This window comes from Dipodomys merriami, unplaced genomic scaffold, assembly GCF_024711535.1.
Source record: "Dipodomys merriami isolate MVZ:Mamm:240054 unplaced genomic scaffold, mDipMer1.0.p SCAF_31, whole genome shotgun sequence".
Classification (NCBI taxonomy): Eukaryota; Metazoa; Chordata; class Mammalia; order Rodentia; family Heteromyidae; genus Dipodomys; species Dipodomys merriami.
The window spans coordinates 3,052,192-3,070,839 of NW_027204604.1; the positions used below are offsets into that span (position 1 = coordinate 3,052,192).

Genomic DNA, 18,648 nt, shown 5'->3' on the forward strand with positions numbered 1-18,648 from the left:
AAACTGTATAGTCAAGCAGAGTCTGAGGGGATGGAAAGTAGGCAAATTAGCAATATCTACTAAATTCAAATGTTTCATTCTTCATGACACTGAATTCATTTTCGTGATAGAGGTCAGAGACTATGCCACATTCATATGGGGAAATGTACCTGGATGTTGATTGAATTGATATTATTTTAATTTTTTTATCTGTGTACTTGCTTCATGGCAAAATGTTGGAATGTTGAGGGCAACTTAAACATCCGTGAGTATGGTAATTACTAATGAATTCTAGTGTTGTGAAATTCTATGCATTAGCTTTAAAGACTGAGATGAACTGTTCAGATAAAGAGGAAGTTGTATTAGTATATTTTATGTATAAAAACACATAAACAATACAGAAAGTAACATTCATTTCTTATACTAAATAAATAAGTATGTAGAAAAATGCATTTTGGAAATACACTCAACTGATGAAAATGAGGTACGTATGAGTTGGTGGCATCATTTATTTAGGGGAAAGAAAAAAAGGCAAAATAGCTTGTATTAGGGATCACTCTATTTATCTGTTACTTTTTATTATCTGTTTTCCCTTGTGGGGAAACTGAGGCACCAGTAAGATTCACACATAGAAATGCACCATTCATTATCATAGTAGCTTTGTGAACCACTGGTCCATTGCTCTGCTAATGAAAATATTGTGGTACCTCAGAATATTAGACCTGAACTTCCTACCAGTAAATGGGGAATAAAATGGAAAATTCCACATATGGGGCATATGGCTCCTCACCAGGAATTCACTAATGATGTTTTCTATATAAAGAATGTTTCATGTCAAAAAGCTTAGTGTTCCTTTGAAAGGAAGAAACCAGCAGTGGATTTTTTGGAAAGGTAAACTATCAAATGGATACTTAGATGATAATGGATAATTTCTAAAGGTTCTATCAACCAGTTTTGGCTGAAACTCAAGCCTGATAAAAATAACAGACCTCTTATTCCAGTTTAATCTCCAAATTCATGTATTTAAATTCTTTTTAAAATAGGCATCTTTTGTTGAATAGAAACCCCTTGTACAACTAATTAAAGATAATAAGAAACATAATTTTTTAAGTAGGCATCTACTTTCCCAGTTCTTCTCATAAAATTTCTTGAAAGGGTTCAGCTTTTTATGACTTCAAAATTACAGCTTTCAATAGTTCAAGGGAGTATGATAAGAGAAATGTTTTCCTCAATTTTTGAACATTATACACCATTCATTTGACACAAATAACTTTGCAGAGATATTATAACTCAAGTGAATTTTTCTCTGCAGAAGAAACATGGATATAGATCCATTGTCTGAGTACTTAAGTGCCATTTGTGTACAACCTGTATAGGAAATAAATGCAGTATGAATGCTTAACTCGGGAGTTCACTGCAAAGCACAAATAAATATATCCTTCTAAATCACTAACCTGGTGTTACAAAAATGTCCAATTCTGAGTAAATCAAACATAGTTTGCAGGTATAGGAAATGAGAGTCTGAAGTGCATATGGAGAGAAAAAGAAGCATATGTTCATATCTACCCTGAGCCTTTCCTCATTTTCAACCTAAAAAATAATTAATACACATTATAACCTCGTGATAACCTGAATATAGTTCTGTGTAATTTTATCCTTTTGGCCAGGCACTGGTGGCTCATGCTTATAGTCCTAGATACTCAGGAGGCTGAGATCTGAGGATCACGGTTCAAAGCCAGCCCCGGTAGGAAAGTCTATGAGACTCTTAACTCCAATAAACCATTAGAAAACGAGACATGGCACTGTGGCTCAAGCAGTAGAGATCTTGCTTTGAGCTGACAAGCTGAGGGATAGTACCCAAGCCCAGAATTCAAGCCCCAGACCACGACCACCACCAACAAAAGCTATGTACCTTTAGTCAGAAGCAGTAGGGAGAACTTGAATTGAATTGCATTATTATTCTCTTTTCTTAGAACAATTGACCTCCCAGGGGAGATGTAAGATCTACGTTATTTTAGAGTTAAATCAGATAAAATTTCAGATATGCTTTCATAATCTAGCATCAATAAAGAGGAAAAGGCAAAAACAGCTAGTCTGCTCACATTCCAGAATGTTCTGGATTCTTCTTCCCTGACCATTGTTTAAGTATTGATTCTCCATGGACATTTCCTGGATCCTGCACTTAATGCAACAGTATCTTTTGCAGTTCTTGAGTAGTTGCTTCATCTCCTAATGAACACTCAGAGCTAACAAATGATAACGCTTCTACCAATACAACACTCATGGGTGATAATCGTGTGTGTGTGTGTCTAGTTGCCTACCAAATATTTATTTATTTTTCTATGCTTGTCAAATATTCTAACCTTGTAACTTCAAATTTAAATAATCTCTCTCAACCTACCCTATTTCTCAACTTACCTTTCTTGGTATCTCCTCGCAAGCATCACCATCTACCTACCTATCACTTAGGCCCTAGACGTGATAGTCTTATTGTTTCCCTTTTCTTTAGGGTGCTATCTGTATGTAATTCTCCATAAAAATCTTGTCTGTTTTAAATCTTAAAGATTAAAACATTCTTCATTTTTATTTCTTTAACTACTACCTTCATTCAGATCCTTCTAAATATGTCTTGATCCTCCAAACTAGATTGTTGGCTTCTAATAAATTATTTCATTTTTCTCATAGTCCCTATTCTAACTTTATTCTTATTAATTATCTTTAAGTAGGTGGCACAAAAAGTTGCCATTTAACAAAGCAGTTTATGAACACAATACATCTTGACCGAGTATCAACCTTTTCAACAATTCTCACCCACACCCCAACCCACCCCTTCCCTTACTTTTTTAAATTGTGCAATACACACACACACACACACACACACATATATATATATATATCACACATACACAAACACACACACATATATATATATATATAATTTTTTTTACTACATTTCCCCTCTGCCCCCTTCTTATCTTTTTTTTAGGGGGGGAGGGGGTCCAGTTGTGGGGCCATGAACTCTGGGCCTGGGCGCTGTCCCTCAGCTCTTCAGCTCAAGGTGAGCACTCTACCACTTGAGCCACAGCACCACTTCCTGCTTTTTCCTTTTTGTTTATGTGGTGCTGAGGAATCAAACCCAGGGCCTCTTGAATACAAGGCAAGCACTCTACCACTGAGCCACCTTCCCAGCCCCTCCCCCCTTCTTATCTTCATTCATCCATTCCCCCTTGGCTCCAACCCCCTTTTGCAAGCAGCCGTTTCCCAGAGCTTATTTTGTTGAGTTTTAACTTTGCTTTCCTAAGGAATTAAATTATTTGAGTTCTCTCTTGAGTTTAACATTTCAGTTAATACATTTGTGGCCGTTTGCATACTACCCAACTGTGTTTACTTATAGGTTTATAGGCTCATTCTAGCTACCACATGTGAGGGAAAATATGTGACCTTTGCCTCTCCAAGCCTGATTTACTTCACAATATAATTCTTCCTAAGTCTTTCCATTTCCTTATGAATGATACAATATTGTTCTTTCTAATGGAAAGAACAATGTGTATATACCACATTTTCTCAACCCATTTGTCCAGAAAGGGGCATCTGGGCTGATTCTATACCTTCGCTGTGCCAAGTAATACTACAATGAACATGGCTATGCTGGCGGCTTTACTGTAACCTTGTTTGTGTTCTATTGGATAAATGCCCAGGAGAGGAATTGCTGTCGTAAGGTAGCTCCACATTTAGTTTTGGGAGGAACCTCCATACTGCTTTCTAGAATGGCTAAACAAGCTTACATTCCCACCAATGGTGTAATAGAGTTCCTTTGGGCTGCATCCTTGCCAGCATCTGAGATCCCGTTCCCAAAAGGGCATATTTAATATTATTCACCTCCAGAAAATCCTTGCTCCTTTCAGCAAAGAAGAAAGGAGTAAACTACTCAGTCATAACAAGAATAATATATGAGATAAATGTTAGGATGATGATGATGATATGACTATTAAGAGGAAAAGAAGAAAATGTATGTGACAGACAGGAACTGAGCTGTAATTCATTTGGAAAGGGTTTAGATAAAGACAGTTGAATAAGGCTTTGTGGATAGAGTGAAATTGACACCAGTAACTGAATTATCAGAATATCTTGGGTTCAGGAGCAAAAATGTTCCAAATACAGGGAGTAAAGTTACAACAGAGGGAAAAAAGAACTAAAATGACTCTGGGAATAGAAAGGAGTCTGATAGGACTACAGGTTCATAAATGACAGAGACTGGTGCCAGTGCTAGGGCAGAGCTAGAAAAATGTGGGGATTGGGTTTTATGAATACATTCAAAGGGGTTATATAGTTTGTCAAGAGTACACTGGTTTACAGATCCACTTTTGTAAAATTCCAATGGAAGAGACAAGACTTAAGATTCAAAACATAGTGTAAAGGCTATGACAGCATTCCATGAAACAGAGCTGCGATTTTGAACCAAAGGGGTGGCAGTTCTAAAGAACCAGATAAGAATTTGCAATGCTTGATGATGTAGAAGAGAGAAAAGGAGAAAGCAAAACTGTCAAGGATGATTGTATGTGTTTTTACCCAATAAAATAAACAGAGGGACACTTTTGCGAGGTACACAGGAAGTAGAGAGGAAACTAAGAGTTCTCTTTGGAGTCCGTTAAGGTTGTGGTTGGGAAGAGGTTATTCTAATGGAGGTATCCAGTATGCAGATGAATCCCTGGGGAATGAATATCAGTTTAAAGAATAGGCACATGGGAGTCTTCAACATATAAATTCTATTTAAATATTCAGACTAAAGTAGAGAGATTCTGGGACTTAAGTGCTAGAGAACAGAGATGAGAAGCAAAGAAGAGGAGAAGATCAGAGGGGTGAGGAGTGAAGAGATCCCAGATCCCTGAAACCATTACATAATTCTAAAATTCAGGAAGGGAAGAGGTATCAGTCAAGGAGGCCAGAAGGAGTATCCAGCCAGAGACAAAAAAAAATGCACAGCACAGGATGTGAGAAGGAAAGGGTATATTGTTATTTGTCGAATTGTGTAACTCAGGCTACACCAAGATTTGTTTTTAATGTAGTCTTCATCAATAGGATCAAGTTTACAGTACCTGGAACAGCTCTCAGGCCCTGATGAAACTACACTCAAAGTAGTGGCCAGATGGAGAATTTTCCTACCACTATTGGCTTATAATTCGAAAATGAAATAAAACCATAAGAAAAATGTATTTGAACTCAATTATGTATTTCATCTACAAGGCAAATAAAATATATTTTGTGGTTCATGATGAGGTGGTTTTTTTTCCAATCAGCAGAAAAGCACATGGCAGTTTGTGAAACAATGATGCCACTTTTGATAAGGTATTTATTTTTGCCTTCCCATAAAACACCAGCATGTCCTTTCTTCCAGGTGTGTGGGTGACACCGCGCCATGTTATAATCAATTCTACGGCAGTGGAACTATATTGGAGTCCTCCAGAAAAGCCCAATGGCCTCGTCTCTCAATACCAACTGAGTCGTAATGGAAGTGTACTTTTCCTGGGAGGCAGGGAAGAACAGATGTTTACTGACACAAACCTAGAGCCCAACAGCAGGTAACTGAATAAAAGTTTTGGTGGTTAATTGGAGATGAGTCTTGTGGATGTTCTTGTGCAGGTTGGCTTTGAACTGGGATCCTCAGATTTCAGCCTCCTGAGTAGCTAGGATTATAAGCATGATCCCACCAGCTCTTGGCTAAGCATGAGAATCTTAAATGTACACAAGACTTAAAGTATACAACTTTTAAAATGATCAGATTATCTCCTCAAGCATGCATTCCTAAATTAGCAATAAAAGATAAAGATTTGTGCTCCCTTATTTGTTGTTTATGTCAATTACTTTTTCCCTCCTTTTTTCTACTTGCTACTATTTGTAGTGTAGACAGTAGCACTATTTGAAAAAAAAATTGCTTGCAATCCATTTCCATTCATTTCTCAGCATACACTAATGTACCTTACATCAACAGATATTTCACAGCAAAGGATGGATCACAGTTTAATTCTGCTGTAGAGAATACCTGGTCAACTCTTTAAAAAAATCCATTCCTGGGGCTAGGAAGATGGCTCAGTGATAGAGCGCTTGCCTTGCATGCATGAGGCCCTGGGTTCAATACCTCAGCACCACATAAGCAGAAAAAGCCGAAAGTGGCACTGTGGCTCAAGTGGTAGAGTGCTAGTCTTGAGCTGAAGAGCTGAGGAACAGCACTCAGGCCCAGAGTTCAGGCCCCACGACCAACAAAAAAAAATAAAAAATAAAAAATAAATCTATTCCTCTAACTATATTACTCTGAACTTCATCCCATTTGAAAACAGGGAAGATTGATATGACTTTTCCACAATCCACCAGCATACTCCAAGACATTTCTGACATCTTCTAGAAAACTCTCATGAAATTTTTAAGTAGAGAATTTAAAAATGAAATTGGGACTGACAGAGACAGTGATGGTGTGGAGAGAATACTGGAGTGCTAGGACAACTTCCAAGTATATGATGTAGTTTCAGAGTAGGGAACACAGAATTTAACAGATTTGCAAGAAAGAATGGACGGAATGGACAGCAGATATTGGTCAGTTCTCATGAACAGCAATTCCATCCTTCTTTAGGTACATGTACAAGCTGGAAGCCAAAACTGGAGGCGGCAGCAGCTCTAGCAATGAATACATTGTCCAAATGCCAACTTGGACCCCAGAAGAAATACCCCCGCCATATAATATCACAGTACTTGGGCCTTATTCCATATTTGTTGCATGGACCTTACCAGGTAAGAAAAACTCTCTGTGTCTCTACCTCTCTGTCTGTCTGTCTCTCTCTCTTTCCTCCCTTACCTTCCCTCTCTCCTTCTTTCTCAGTTTAAAGGAACTGAATTGGAGATATGGTTCAGAATGGGACTTTACTAAATCAGAAAGGCATACTCTTTCACCTAGATAAATATGAGTAAAACAAGAACCCCAAAGCACCCTCACAAGTCTATAAATGCTTTCGTACGTACATCACAGACATCTGTTCATATTGAGAAGTAGATATCTATGCTGCCATGAAGGCACTACCTTTTTCAAGTGTGTCGGACCACAGATGTCTTTGCACTGAGACTTGCGTGACTCAAAGCAAGTCATATGGGTTGGGATTACCTTGGATGTTCAGTTCTGCAGGATTCTTTAGATTGGATCATTAGCACAGTATTGTTTCTTACATGTTACGTAAGTGAAGGGAAATTTGGGGAAACAAAACCCCAGTCTTGCTATGCAACCTAGAGTTATCACCAGTTGTAGTACTGAATGCTCCTTTTTCAGCTACAGAGCTGGAAATGCTTGGGTGATTTAGTACATTATTTGTGATTTTCATATAAGTATTATTCTTGAGTAAGGTTCAGATTGCAAGCTGATCCTTGTGGCTTGTGGTGTATGCCTGTAATCATAGTCACTTACATGGCCAAAAAAGCCGGAGAATCACAAGTTAAAGCTGTTTACTGTAGTATGGTGTTACTAAATTTTTCAAGGGCTCTTTCAAATTTCTCAGCATTTTGTCATTTTTTTTCTTTGCATTAAACATCATAGGTTTCTGTTCAGTGCAGATATTTCCATTAAGAAAAGTATCTTTGGGGCTGGGAAGGTGGCTCAGTGGTAGAGTGCTTGCCTCGCATGCATGAGGCCATGAGTTCAATTCCTCAGTACCACATAAGCAGAAAAAGCTGGAAGTGGTGCTATGGCTCAAGTGGTAAGGCACTAGCCTAGAGCTGAAAAGCTGAGAGACAGTGCCCAGGCCCAGAGTTCAGGATCCATGACCAGAAAAAATAGAAAAAAGGAAGGAAGGAAGGAAGGAAGAAAAGAAGGAAGGAAGGAAGGAAGGAAAAGAAAGAAAGAAAAAGAAAGAAAGAAAGAAAGAAAGAAAGAAAGAAAGAAAGAAAGAAAGAAAGGAAGGAAGGAAGGAAGGAAGGAAGGAAGGAAGGAAGGAAGGAAGGAAGGAAGGAAAAGAAAGAAAGAAAAAGAAAGGAAGGAAGGAAGGAAGGAAGGAAGGAAGGAAGGAACGAAGGAACGAAGGAACGAAGGAAGGAAGGTATCTTTGTGAGCACTAGTGGCTCATGCCTATAATTCTAGCTGTTCAGGAGGCTGAGATCTGAAAACTGCCATTCAAAGCCAGCCCAGGCAGAGAAGTCTGTTAAACACTTAGCTCCAACTAACCAGCAAAAGACCAGAATTGGAGATGCTCAAATGGCAAAGCACCAGTGAGTTAAAGTCACATTACCATCACAAAAAGAAGGGGAAAAGAAAAAGAGAAAATAATAGAATAGAAGAAAGACTCCACATAGAGTTCCCCTATGACCCAGCAATCCCACTTTTGGGCATTTACCCAAATGATCACAAACAAAACCAAAGCTACCAGCACAATTATGTTTATTACATTATTTACCATAGCTAAGATATGGAGGCAACCCAGATGCCCCTCAGTAGATGAATGGATCAAGAAAATGTGGTATATATATACAATGGAATTCTATGCCTCCATCAGAAAGAATGACATTGCCCCATTTGTTAAAAAATGGAAAGACTGGGAGAAATTCTATTAAGTGAAGTAAGCCAGGCCCACAGAAACATAGGCCCCATGGTTTCCCTTATTTGCAATAACCAGTGTATGTCTGGGACAAGCAGAAAAGGTCAGATAAGTTGATGTTAGGGGAATGAATCCCAAGATAAGTATTCAAATGTTTTTTGTTTTATGTGATTATTTCTAACATATTTATAAGATCATTTCTTTGTTGCTTTGTATGTCCCTCCCCCACGATATAACTCCTGCTTTCACTGTATTTGATGTTGGTATAATTTGTGGAGGGGAAGGGGACAAAATCATTTATATTGGGATAGAGGTGAACTCATTGCAACAATGAGATGTACAAGTCGTTATGTCGAAAAATGAACTTTACAACTTTGGCAGGAGAAGGCGGGGTGGAAGGGATGGGAAGAGGAAACTAAGGAGGAGGCTACAATGCTTGATAAGAAATGTACTCATTATCTTGCCCATGTAATTGTAACTCCTCTGTACCGTATTTTCACAATTAAAAAAAGAAGAAAAAAAGAGGAAAGAAACATATTCTTGTGCAATAACATATAACATTTGCCTGTAGAATATAGCATTCACTCTGGCCTGCCTCAATCATAGCAGACATTTTTTTTTCCAAGCTAGACTGAGGAAAAAAATATATTAAAGCTTACTCTGGCCATTTAAGCAATGGTTACTACATCTATAATATCCGGACCTGTCAATCTCTTAGTCTCTGCTGCATAAATCCATTACAGTAAACTGTAATGTATGGAAAGATTAAAGTCTTAAACTTTTACCTGTGCCTAAAAGTATTTCAAACTCAATAAATAACTAGATGATACTGACTTGTATATAATCTACAGTTGATTTTATTGGAAAGTACCTCATGCTGTGTTTTGATTTAGATCATGAAAGACATTATTTTTCTGTTCCCAAATACTCACAAATATATATTTTAAGCAGATAGAAAAAAAACTTATTCTAAGTGGAGAGAGTTAATGCATTCACAATCAGTTTTCTAAATATTTTTTATATCCCCTGGCTTTCCAACATGATTAAATCATTGACAGAGCTGAATAATGGGCCAAATAAGCCATTACCATAGTTTCCCAAATTCAAATATTGGGATCACCTAGAAAGCTTGAACAAAAACAAATTCTCCTGGAATGGAATAAAAATCAAATTCTAGATATTTTTCCTCCTCATTGGTTATATTTGCTTTTGAACTCTGAGCCTTGTGTTTGTTTGACTGACAATCTACACTTGAACCAGACCTCCAGCAGACTTTTTCTTGGTTATTTTGGAGATGGAATTTCAACCAATTTTTCTACCCAGCATGGCTTTGAACCTTGATCTTCTGAATCTCAGCCTCCTGAGTAGCTAATATTATAGTCATAAGCCACCATACCTGGTGTAATCTAGACTACTTTGAAGTTCCCATATAACTTTCATATGCCACCAAGTTTAGTAACCATGAATAAGACACACACTAAACAAAAACAATCTCAATCAATTCTATAATTCTCTGAAAATATAAATTTAACTAATTTCTCTTGAATATCCACGCAAAAAGAATGGTTGACTAATTGCTATTTTATATGTATTTTGTTTTATGGCCAATATGACACAGTAATTTTAGCCAGGTAAGTTACTGTGAGGGAAAAAAAAGTCTACATGGCTTCCTGGTAACAGAAGAATTACATAGGCAGTAAGCCTGATTTTATTGTTCAGGTAGAGTTCCAATGCTATCAGTAAACATGTTGTAGTATATAGTTATAAATATGATTGCTAAAGGGGGTGACGTTGGGAATATATTTGAATCCTCAAGGGAAAGATTAAGTGGGATACTGATTGTGACTACTACATTTATGAGACTTGTGATAATTTGCATTTGCTCAATACTGCTGTGCACCAGTGACTTTGATAAATACTCCCTCTGCAAACTCTAAAAACAGGCAATCCTATCATCTACATAAGAAGAAATTTGAGAGAAATGACATAATATTCTCAGGGTAACTCTACAGATAGGATTCACACCCAGATTTCTTACCTACCATTGACTTTAAAAAAAATTATTATCTGGGCACTGGTCAATCACACCTGTAATCCTACCTACTCTGGAGTCTGAGATCTGAAGATCATGGTTCAAAGCCAGCAAGGGCAAGAAAGTTCATGAGACTCTTATTTCCAATTAAGCACCGAAAAAGGTGGAAGTGGGGCTATGGTTCAAGTGGTAGAGCATTAGGCTTGAGCAAAGAAAGCTCAGAGAGTATTCAGACCCTAAATTCAAGCCCCAGGACAGGCACTAGATAGATAGATAGATAGATAGATAGATAGATAGATAGATAGATAGATAGATAGATAGATAGATAGATAGATAGATAGATAGATAGATAGATAAGTTGTACAATGAAGCTATACAACTTCGGTTTCTAAACTGATTTCCTCCCTCTGATTTCCCTCCCCTAGAGTACTCATTTCCTGGTGTTTACTTTTTGGACAACGAGCTAGCCTTTCTAAGGAATTATACTGTTTGCGTTCTAATCTCTGCCTATCTGTGTCCTAACTCTTGAGTCCACATAAAACTTGGTTTTCATTGCCCAAAGTCTCTCAGATGTGGAATGCATGAAACTCTCTGGAAATGATAACCTGAAGGACCAAGGAACAGAGATAGATGTGGATGAACAATAAATGGCTCTTAGAGAATGAAATTTTACTGGTGAGACCAGAAGAATTAATTGTAGGAAATAGTGAACAACCAACTTAGAAACAATTCTCTCCTTCAGTGTGAAAGAACTTGTGACCATAATGCTCCTCATCCCCATCTAGAGATCCAGTAGAAACAGACAGGCCTTGACAAAAGCAGAGTCTATGTGAAGGAAGATTCTAGTTAGGTAAGAAGACAAGAGAGTCTTTTCTCAAGTGTCTACAAAGAGATTATTTAGGGACTATTTAAACTTTCTTCAATATTCTCCGCCTGTCACCACTGCAAATCCTGCTCCACTTTACATAATGGTTACCTGGTAAATGTCCATAGGAATATTACTAAAATATTGCAGTATCTACAAAAGTTAAGATTTCATCTCTTTGTGTAAGATTTGCACTTTGAAATCACGTGATACAGAAACAGCATATCTTTAGAATATGTTTTCAGAATTAAGGAAGGGACAAAATGCATTCACAAATTATCATGCAGCAAATGTATATAATTTTTGGATGTCCTACTGCTTAAAATTTCTTTGATTTCCAACTAAAGCTTTCTGTCTTTACCTTAGCTCAGACACACGCGCACACACACACACACACACACACACACACACACACACACACACACACACACACACATACACAGAGGGAGAGAAAGAAATAAAGAGAGAAAATCCTTTTTAAAGACAAATTATACGTATTTTCAAAGACTATGATATGTTATTGTTCTTATGGATTAGTTATTTTTTTTCTATGTAGCAAAAAAGGAAGTATTGGTTTCTATGTAGAATGAGTCCCACTAGTTAGTTTTCCCATGGTCTTGGGTAATCTGCACTATGTCTCTAAACTTCAAGATCCTCATCTCAAAGAGGCTAGTAATAATAGTAATATAGTAATAGTAATACAGTAGTAGTGATAAAGATGCATTGTTGTTACATAAGTAAGTGTGATAGCATGATAAAAACACTTTGGTCCTTACAAATACTGGTCACTATTGATTGAACCTATCACAATATGTAAATCTGCTTGTTTGACTGATCGTCTAGCACTTATGCCATTTTGGGCTCAAGCAGCTTTTGACTGTTTATTTTAGAGATAGCATCTAGCAATCTTTTCCTGCTTAAGCTGGCCTTGAACCTCCATCCCAAATCTCAGCATCCTGAGTGAGCTAAAATTACAGGTGTAATCACCAGTGCTCAGCTCAACTCATTTTATTCTTAAGCATTTTTCAAATTTTATTTTATTGTACAAATGCTGTACAGAGGGGTTACAGTTACATGAGTAAGGCAATGAGGACATTACTTGTCAAGCAATGTTAACCCTTCCCTTGTTGTTTTCATCCCACTATTCCCTCCCTCCCCACCTCCCACACTCCTCCTCTCTTCCCCCCCCCCACAAAGTTGTAAAGTATGTTCTCCTGTGTGTATCCTTGTTGCAATGGGTCATCCTGTGTCCTTGTTTTAGCATTTTGTTACTCCCCTTTCCCTCCCCAGATTAGACAAATGTATATGCAAGATGCAGAGTACCAAACTCAAGCACAATCTTTTACTAGCTCTTGGAGCTTTGAATCAAGACTTACTTATACTAAGGAGAGCAAAGATATATGTTGCCTTAATGGCTGAAAAATTATGGGAAATTAAAAAGCAAAGACTTCATAGAGTATAAATGGTTTACTCAGGAAAAGAATAGAGATGGATAACCCTGGTGTTTCAGAATCTAAACATTCAAAATTATTTAAACTCTGAAGATAATAATGAGCCCTTCTAATTTATCAAGATGATGACTCTATTTTGAACTATCCTAGCCCTTAATCATGTTCTAATTAACAATGTCATTGCATTCAACATGCACTTTTTCTCAGTAAGGATGGTGAGTTATTTAAGTTTAATGCATAATATTGAAATACTGGTGCTTTCCCTTTCACATTTATCTTTTAGTCCATTAAAGTAAAGAATTGGCAACAATGTTTCTGCTGAGAAATCATTTTAATTAATATTGCTTTGGGATATAAACTTTTAATTCATCAAATTTTGATTAAAGGCAAACTAGCCACAATATGGTGTATCTATAGAAATTAGAAATCTTGGCATTCCGTTAGATCATCAGGTACTCTTTTGAATCAAACTCAACTTAATTACAGTTAAAAGTGAAATTAAGCTTTTTAGTTTTGGGTTGCCTAAGTTCTTGAACTCAGGGCTTTGCACAGTTACTTATCTTTTTCCATGATTGTTTGTGTGTGTGTGTGTGTGTGTGTGTGTAGATTTATTTGTGCCAATAGTGGTGCTGGAATTCAAGGCCTTGTGCTTTTTCTTTCACAGTAGGGTGCTCTAGCACTTGCGCCAGACCTGCCTATATAGTTCCACGATCATTTCATTTGTAGTTCAAAGACTCATGGGATGAATTCATTTGTGTTCTGATAAATTGATTATTGCATTCATTTAACTGACAGAATTAGTTTACTGATTCCCTATTGGTGGACAAAGCAGGATACTAGACACACTGAGAGTTCTTAAGAAGAATGAAGTATTGTCCTGTAATTCAGCCCCTATACACACACACACACACACACACACACACACACACACACACACACACACACACACACACACACACACACACACACACACACACACACACACACACACACACACACACACATGGAGCAAGCCTACCTTCTGTTGAGGAAGACTGAAGACCAAACTGTTATACAACCTATATCAGATTTCCAGAGAGTTGATAATGAGCTAGTCAAGAGGGCTTTGTTTCATTTCCATATGCTCTATGGGCCTAAGCAAGACCCTCCTTCCAACATAGAGGAGAATTGTGCCCCAGTGTCTTAAAAACACTGTTTTAAGTATGACCTGTGTTTTGAAGCAACTGCACCTATCAAACTAAATTAATCATTATTTTCTTCTTAGAATTGCTCCTGATCCAGCTCAAAAAAAAAAAAAAAGATTTAAAAAAGGCTTATTTGATTGACTTGCCCCGTTGTAAAGTATGCACCTGCTGTGAAATGAAGCCACAGAGAGAAAAAAAAAAGTTGAATAATTTAACTTTTTTTATTTGTAAAGATAATCAGGGTTTTTCTGATTACATCTTAACTTCATAAATGTTAAATAACCTATCAGCATCTAGTTGTTGTAAATTATGAAACGGAGCATTGTGAGGAATATTAACGGACGAAACTCTTGTTCTTTACTGAACACGAAAATGTGTTATGGCAGCTTGTCATTGTGCGACTGGTAACTTTGACACCAAATAACAAAACTGCCATTTACACTTAGGGTAAATTGGTTCACTTGAGCTTCTGAGCCTCCTCTTGCTCTGACATAAATTTATGAACTCTGGAACTAACCAAGTCGCATGGTTTCCCAGCTGACTCTAACAAATATGCCCATTTCGTTTTATTTAGGCAGCAGAATACCAGGAGGTTTGGTCATTTCAAATTCCTTGCAGATGGTGTAGGGTTTGCAGAGACACAGGAGACTTTCATGTCACCATCCTACAAATTATGACAGTGGAGGGACCCTGGTCCTAAGTGCCTGTCAATGCTGGATGCATTCACAGCTTAAAGGTGCATTTTCGTTTTCTTCAGCTCCTCAAAGGGATAGGGAAAGGACATTTATTGCAAATTAACCACAACATGAAAAACACATTGCCCAGTTTCATGGTTTGGCTTACCTGGGCAGAAGCCAAGATTATGTCTGCATCTGATATCATGGAAATCAATGTTGCGCTCTGATTCCCACCCCCCAACTTGGGAATGTTGTCCCTTTTTGGAGGGGGAAGGGGTTGGGAATGGTCCTGGGGCTTACATTCATGGTTTGGGTGTTGTCCCTAATGGTCGTTTTTTGTTGTTGTTGTTTATTCGGGGGGGAGGGGTTGGTGTGTTTTTTTGTCGGTCGTGAGGCTTGAACTCTGGGCCTGGGTGCTGTCCCTCAGCTCTTCAGCTCAAGGCAGATGAGCACTATACCCCTTGAGCCACAGCACCACTTCTGGTTTTATGGTGGTTAATTGGAGATAAGAGTCTCAATGACTTTCCTGCCTTGGCTGGCTTTAAACCGTGATCCTCAGATCTCAGCCTACTGAGTAGCTAGGATTATAGGCATTAGTCAAGGGCACCCGGTGTCCCTGAGGGGTTTTGCTCAGGGCTAATGCTCTAGCATTGCAACTCCACTTCCAGATTTTGGTGGTTAATTGGAGTTAGTTTTTTTTGTTTTTGTTTTATTTTTTTTTTTATTTTTTTATTGTGAAAAATCTGTACAGCGGGGTTACAATTACATGGGCAAGATAATGAGTACATTTCTTATCAAGCATTGTAGCCTCCTCCTTTGTTTCCCCTTCCCATCCCTTCCAAGCCTCCCCCCCTCACCCAATCCTTCCCCCACCTCCCCACCAAAGTTGTAAAGTTCGTTTTCGACATGACAACTTGTACTTCTCATTGTTGCAACAGGTCCACCTGTATCCTTATTTAAACGACTTGTTTTTCCCCTTCCCCTCCACAAATTATACCGACATCAAATACAGTGAAAGCAGGGGTTATACTGTGGGGGAGGGACATACAAAGCAACAAAGAAATAATCTTATAAATGCATTAGAAACAAATGCATGAAAGAAAAAAAACATTTAAATACATATCTTACGGTTCATTTTCCTAACATCACCTTATCTGACCTTTTCTGCTTGACTCATACATATACTAACTATTGCAAATGAGGGAAACCATGGAACCTATGTTTCTTTGTTTTTGTTTTAAAGAGAGTCTCATAGACTTTTCTGCTCGGGCTGGCTTAGAACTATAATCCTGAGTAGCTAGGATTATTGGCATGAGCCACCAGCACTGGTGGAATCCTTTTGAGCATTGGAGTTTCCTTTTGTAGGATAGATGGTCTGGAAGCAGACACCAGTCCATACAAACTTTGAGGAGAGGGTAAACCAATTTTGGATGAATTAGAGAGAAAACTACTAAGCATGACTACAGAGATCCTCATAAGGATGTAACTTGATCATGTCCAAACACATATAAGAAATAATGCTAGAAAAAATGGATACAGTATTTTTTATGAAAGATGAGTTCAGAGGTGTTTGAGGCATGTGAGGACAGGGTGATAGTTGGGTTTTGTGTGTGTGTGTGTGTGTGTGTGTGTGTGTATGTGTGTGTGTGTGTGTGTGTGTGTGTGTGTGTGTGTGTGTGTATTCTATTTCATTTCATTTTGTAGAGATATCAGTCATTTGGTTTGGCACTTTGTCTGTTACAGTGTTTTAAGATGTTATGCATGTATTTTCTAATGCAATCTTCACAACACTCCACGAAGTAGCTCTTAGTGGCTTTGATTTGCAGAAAAAGGCTTATAGAGGCTTTGGTTACTGTGCCCAGTGGTCACTCAGGAAACAGAGTAGAGGAAGGATCTGAATGACTATACTCTGTGGTTTGTCTAGTTCAATAAGATGGTGATGTAATTTTCTTACATGTGCATTTGTCAAGTTTTTCTACCTAATCTACCCACTAGGAAACAAAAGAAGACAGAATGAACATGCAATCTCAGGAGATAAAAGACAAGCCTAAAGCAGTCACCATTTCTTTTTTTTCTTTTTATATATTTTTAATTGTAAAAATGCTGTACAGAGGGGTTACAGTTACATGAGTAAGGTAATGAGTACATTTCCTATCCAGCATTGTTACCTCCTCCTTTGTTTTCCCCTACCATCCTTTCCTTACCCACCTCTCGAACTCCACCCTCCCCTCCCCAAAGTTGTAAAGTTCATTTTCAACATAGTATCTTGTACATCTCATTGTTTCAATAAGTCAACCTATATCCTTATTTCAGCATTTTGTTATTTCCCTTCCACTCACCAAATTAGAAATATATGTAAACATGATGCAGGGCACCAGAATCACATACAACAAAGGGGTTATACTGTGGGAGAAGAGCATACAAGAGAAACAAAAAATCACATAGTACATTATAAGTACATTAAAAACAACAGCAAGAAAGATAAAACTTCTTGTGTCCTTGTGTCCTTATCTTGGGATTCATTTCACTTAGCATCATCTTATATGGTCATACATACATAGCTTTTGAGCAGTCACCATTTCTTTAAAGTCTTTCAGTTTAATCTTAAAGTTCATACAAACCTTGGATTATGTTCCAATGTATGTTACATAATTTATCAACTGGGGAAAATGGTTTTCCACTAATATCACTTGCTAAAATGTGTGCTGTTACATCCCATATGAGGAAGCTCTATAGAAAGCCAACCTTAACCACCGGTTCAATGTCTATGCAATCCTTCCTCTCTCCATCTCATCATAAGTTTGTGGAGACAAACAGTAACCAACCATTTAAAAAATTATTTTTCATTGCTTTACCGATGCTGTCAGGATAAAGATAAGGAGAAATGTTTACAGTGTGTCATGAAGTGCTATGACCTTCCAAAATAATCCAGATAGACATTTTCATAAATACAGCTTTGTATTAAGAGGTTACATTGCAAATTAAGAGGGTCCCTGATTCATTCTTTAATCCTGCTCACTAACTCAAGCAACACATCCGAACATTCTTAGTCCGTGAGGGACTATCCTGATTATATTTCTCTTCATTTCCCTTCAAACATAGTGCATAGGTTTCCCATACCTGTTACGAACCAAGATCCTCCAAGAGGGCTTATCAATCATTCTCCTTATCCAGCTCTCAAATTTCATTTTTACTATAGGAGTCTTTGGGGAAGGAGAGAAAATATTTCCAGTTTTGTCTTGAAGTTGAGACTTCGATCGTAATGCTCTCTAAGAGAGGCTATCATGTTTTGTCGCTATATAGATAAAGAAAAAATTAATTTAGTTAAATTTTCTGGGATCCACTTTTGTTTGTGTTTATTGCTGTTACTCCTTTGGGGGTTGGTTAATAGTACTGGAGTCTGAATTCAGGGCCTCTCTATTGATGTGATTGTTTTGCTGGCAGTCTATTATTTGAGCCATCCTCCAGCTACTGGTTAATTAGAGATGAAGTCTCATGAACGTATTAGTTTGAGCTGGCCTTGAACCACAATCCCCATATCTCAGTTTCCTGAGTAGACAGGATTACAGTCATGAATCAATCATGACCAACAACTATAGAATTATTTATTACCTGACACTGAATAGATGTGTCATTGCCCAAGCCAACTTTTCATCTGCAGCAGACTACCCATGGTTGAATTCATCTTAAAGCCACAGAAAGAGAGTCAAATTAAGAACCATATGGATGGGCTGGGAATGTGTCTTAATGGTAGAATGCTTGTCTAGCATGCAGGAAGCCCTGGGTTTGATTCCTCAGTACCACATAAACAGAAAAAGCCAGAAGTGGCACAGTGGCTCAAGTGGTAGAGTGCTAGCCTTGAGCATAGAGAGGCTCAGGAACAGTGCCCA

The 18,648-nt window shown here is 37.8% G+C and overlaps 1 protein-coding gene across 1 annotated transcript in view; it reads left to right on the plus strand.

Annotated features, from left to right (window-relative positions):
• The window catches only part of Ush2a (usherin), a 640,266-nt gene that overhangs the window by 520,793 nt on the left and 100,825 nt on the right, over positions 1-18,648 (plus strand). Inside the window, exons 56-57 of the mRNA XM_070041435.1 lie at positions 5,375-5,558; positions 6,605-6,762. Coding sequence (XP_069897536.1) covers positions 5,375-5,558; positions 6,605-6,762 — 342 coding nt within the window. The remainder of the gene's footprint in view (positions 1-5,374; positions 5,559-6,604; positions 6,763-18,648) is intronic.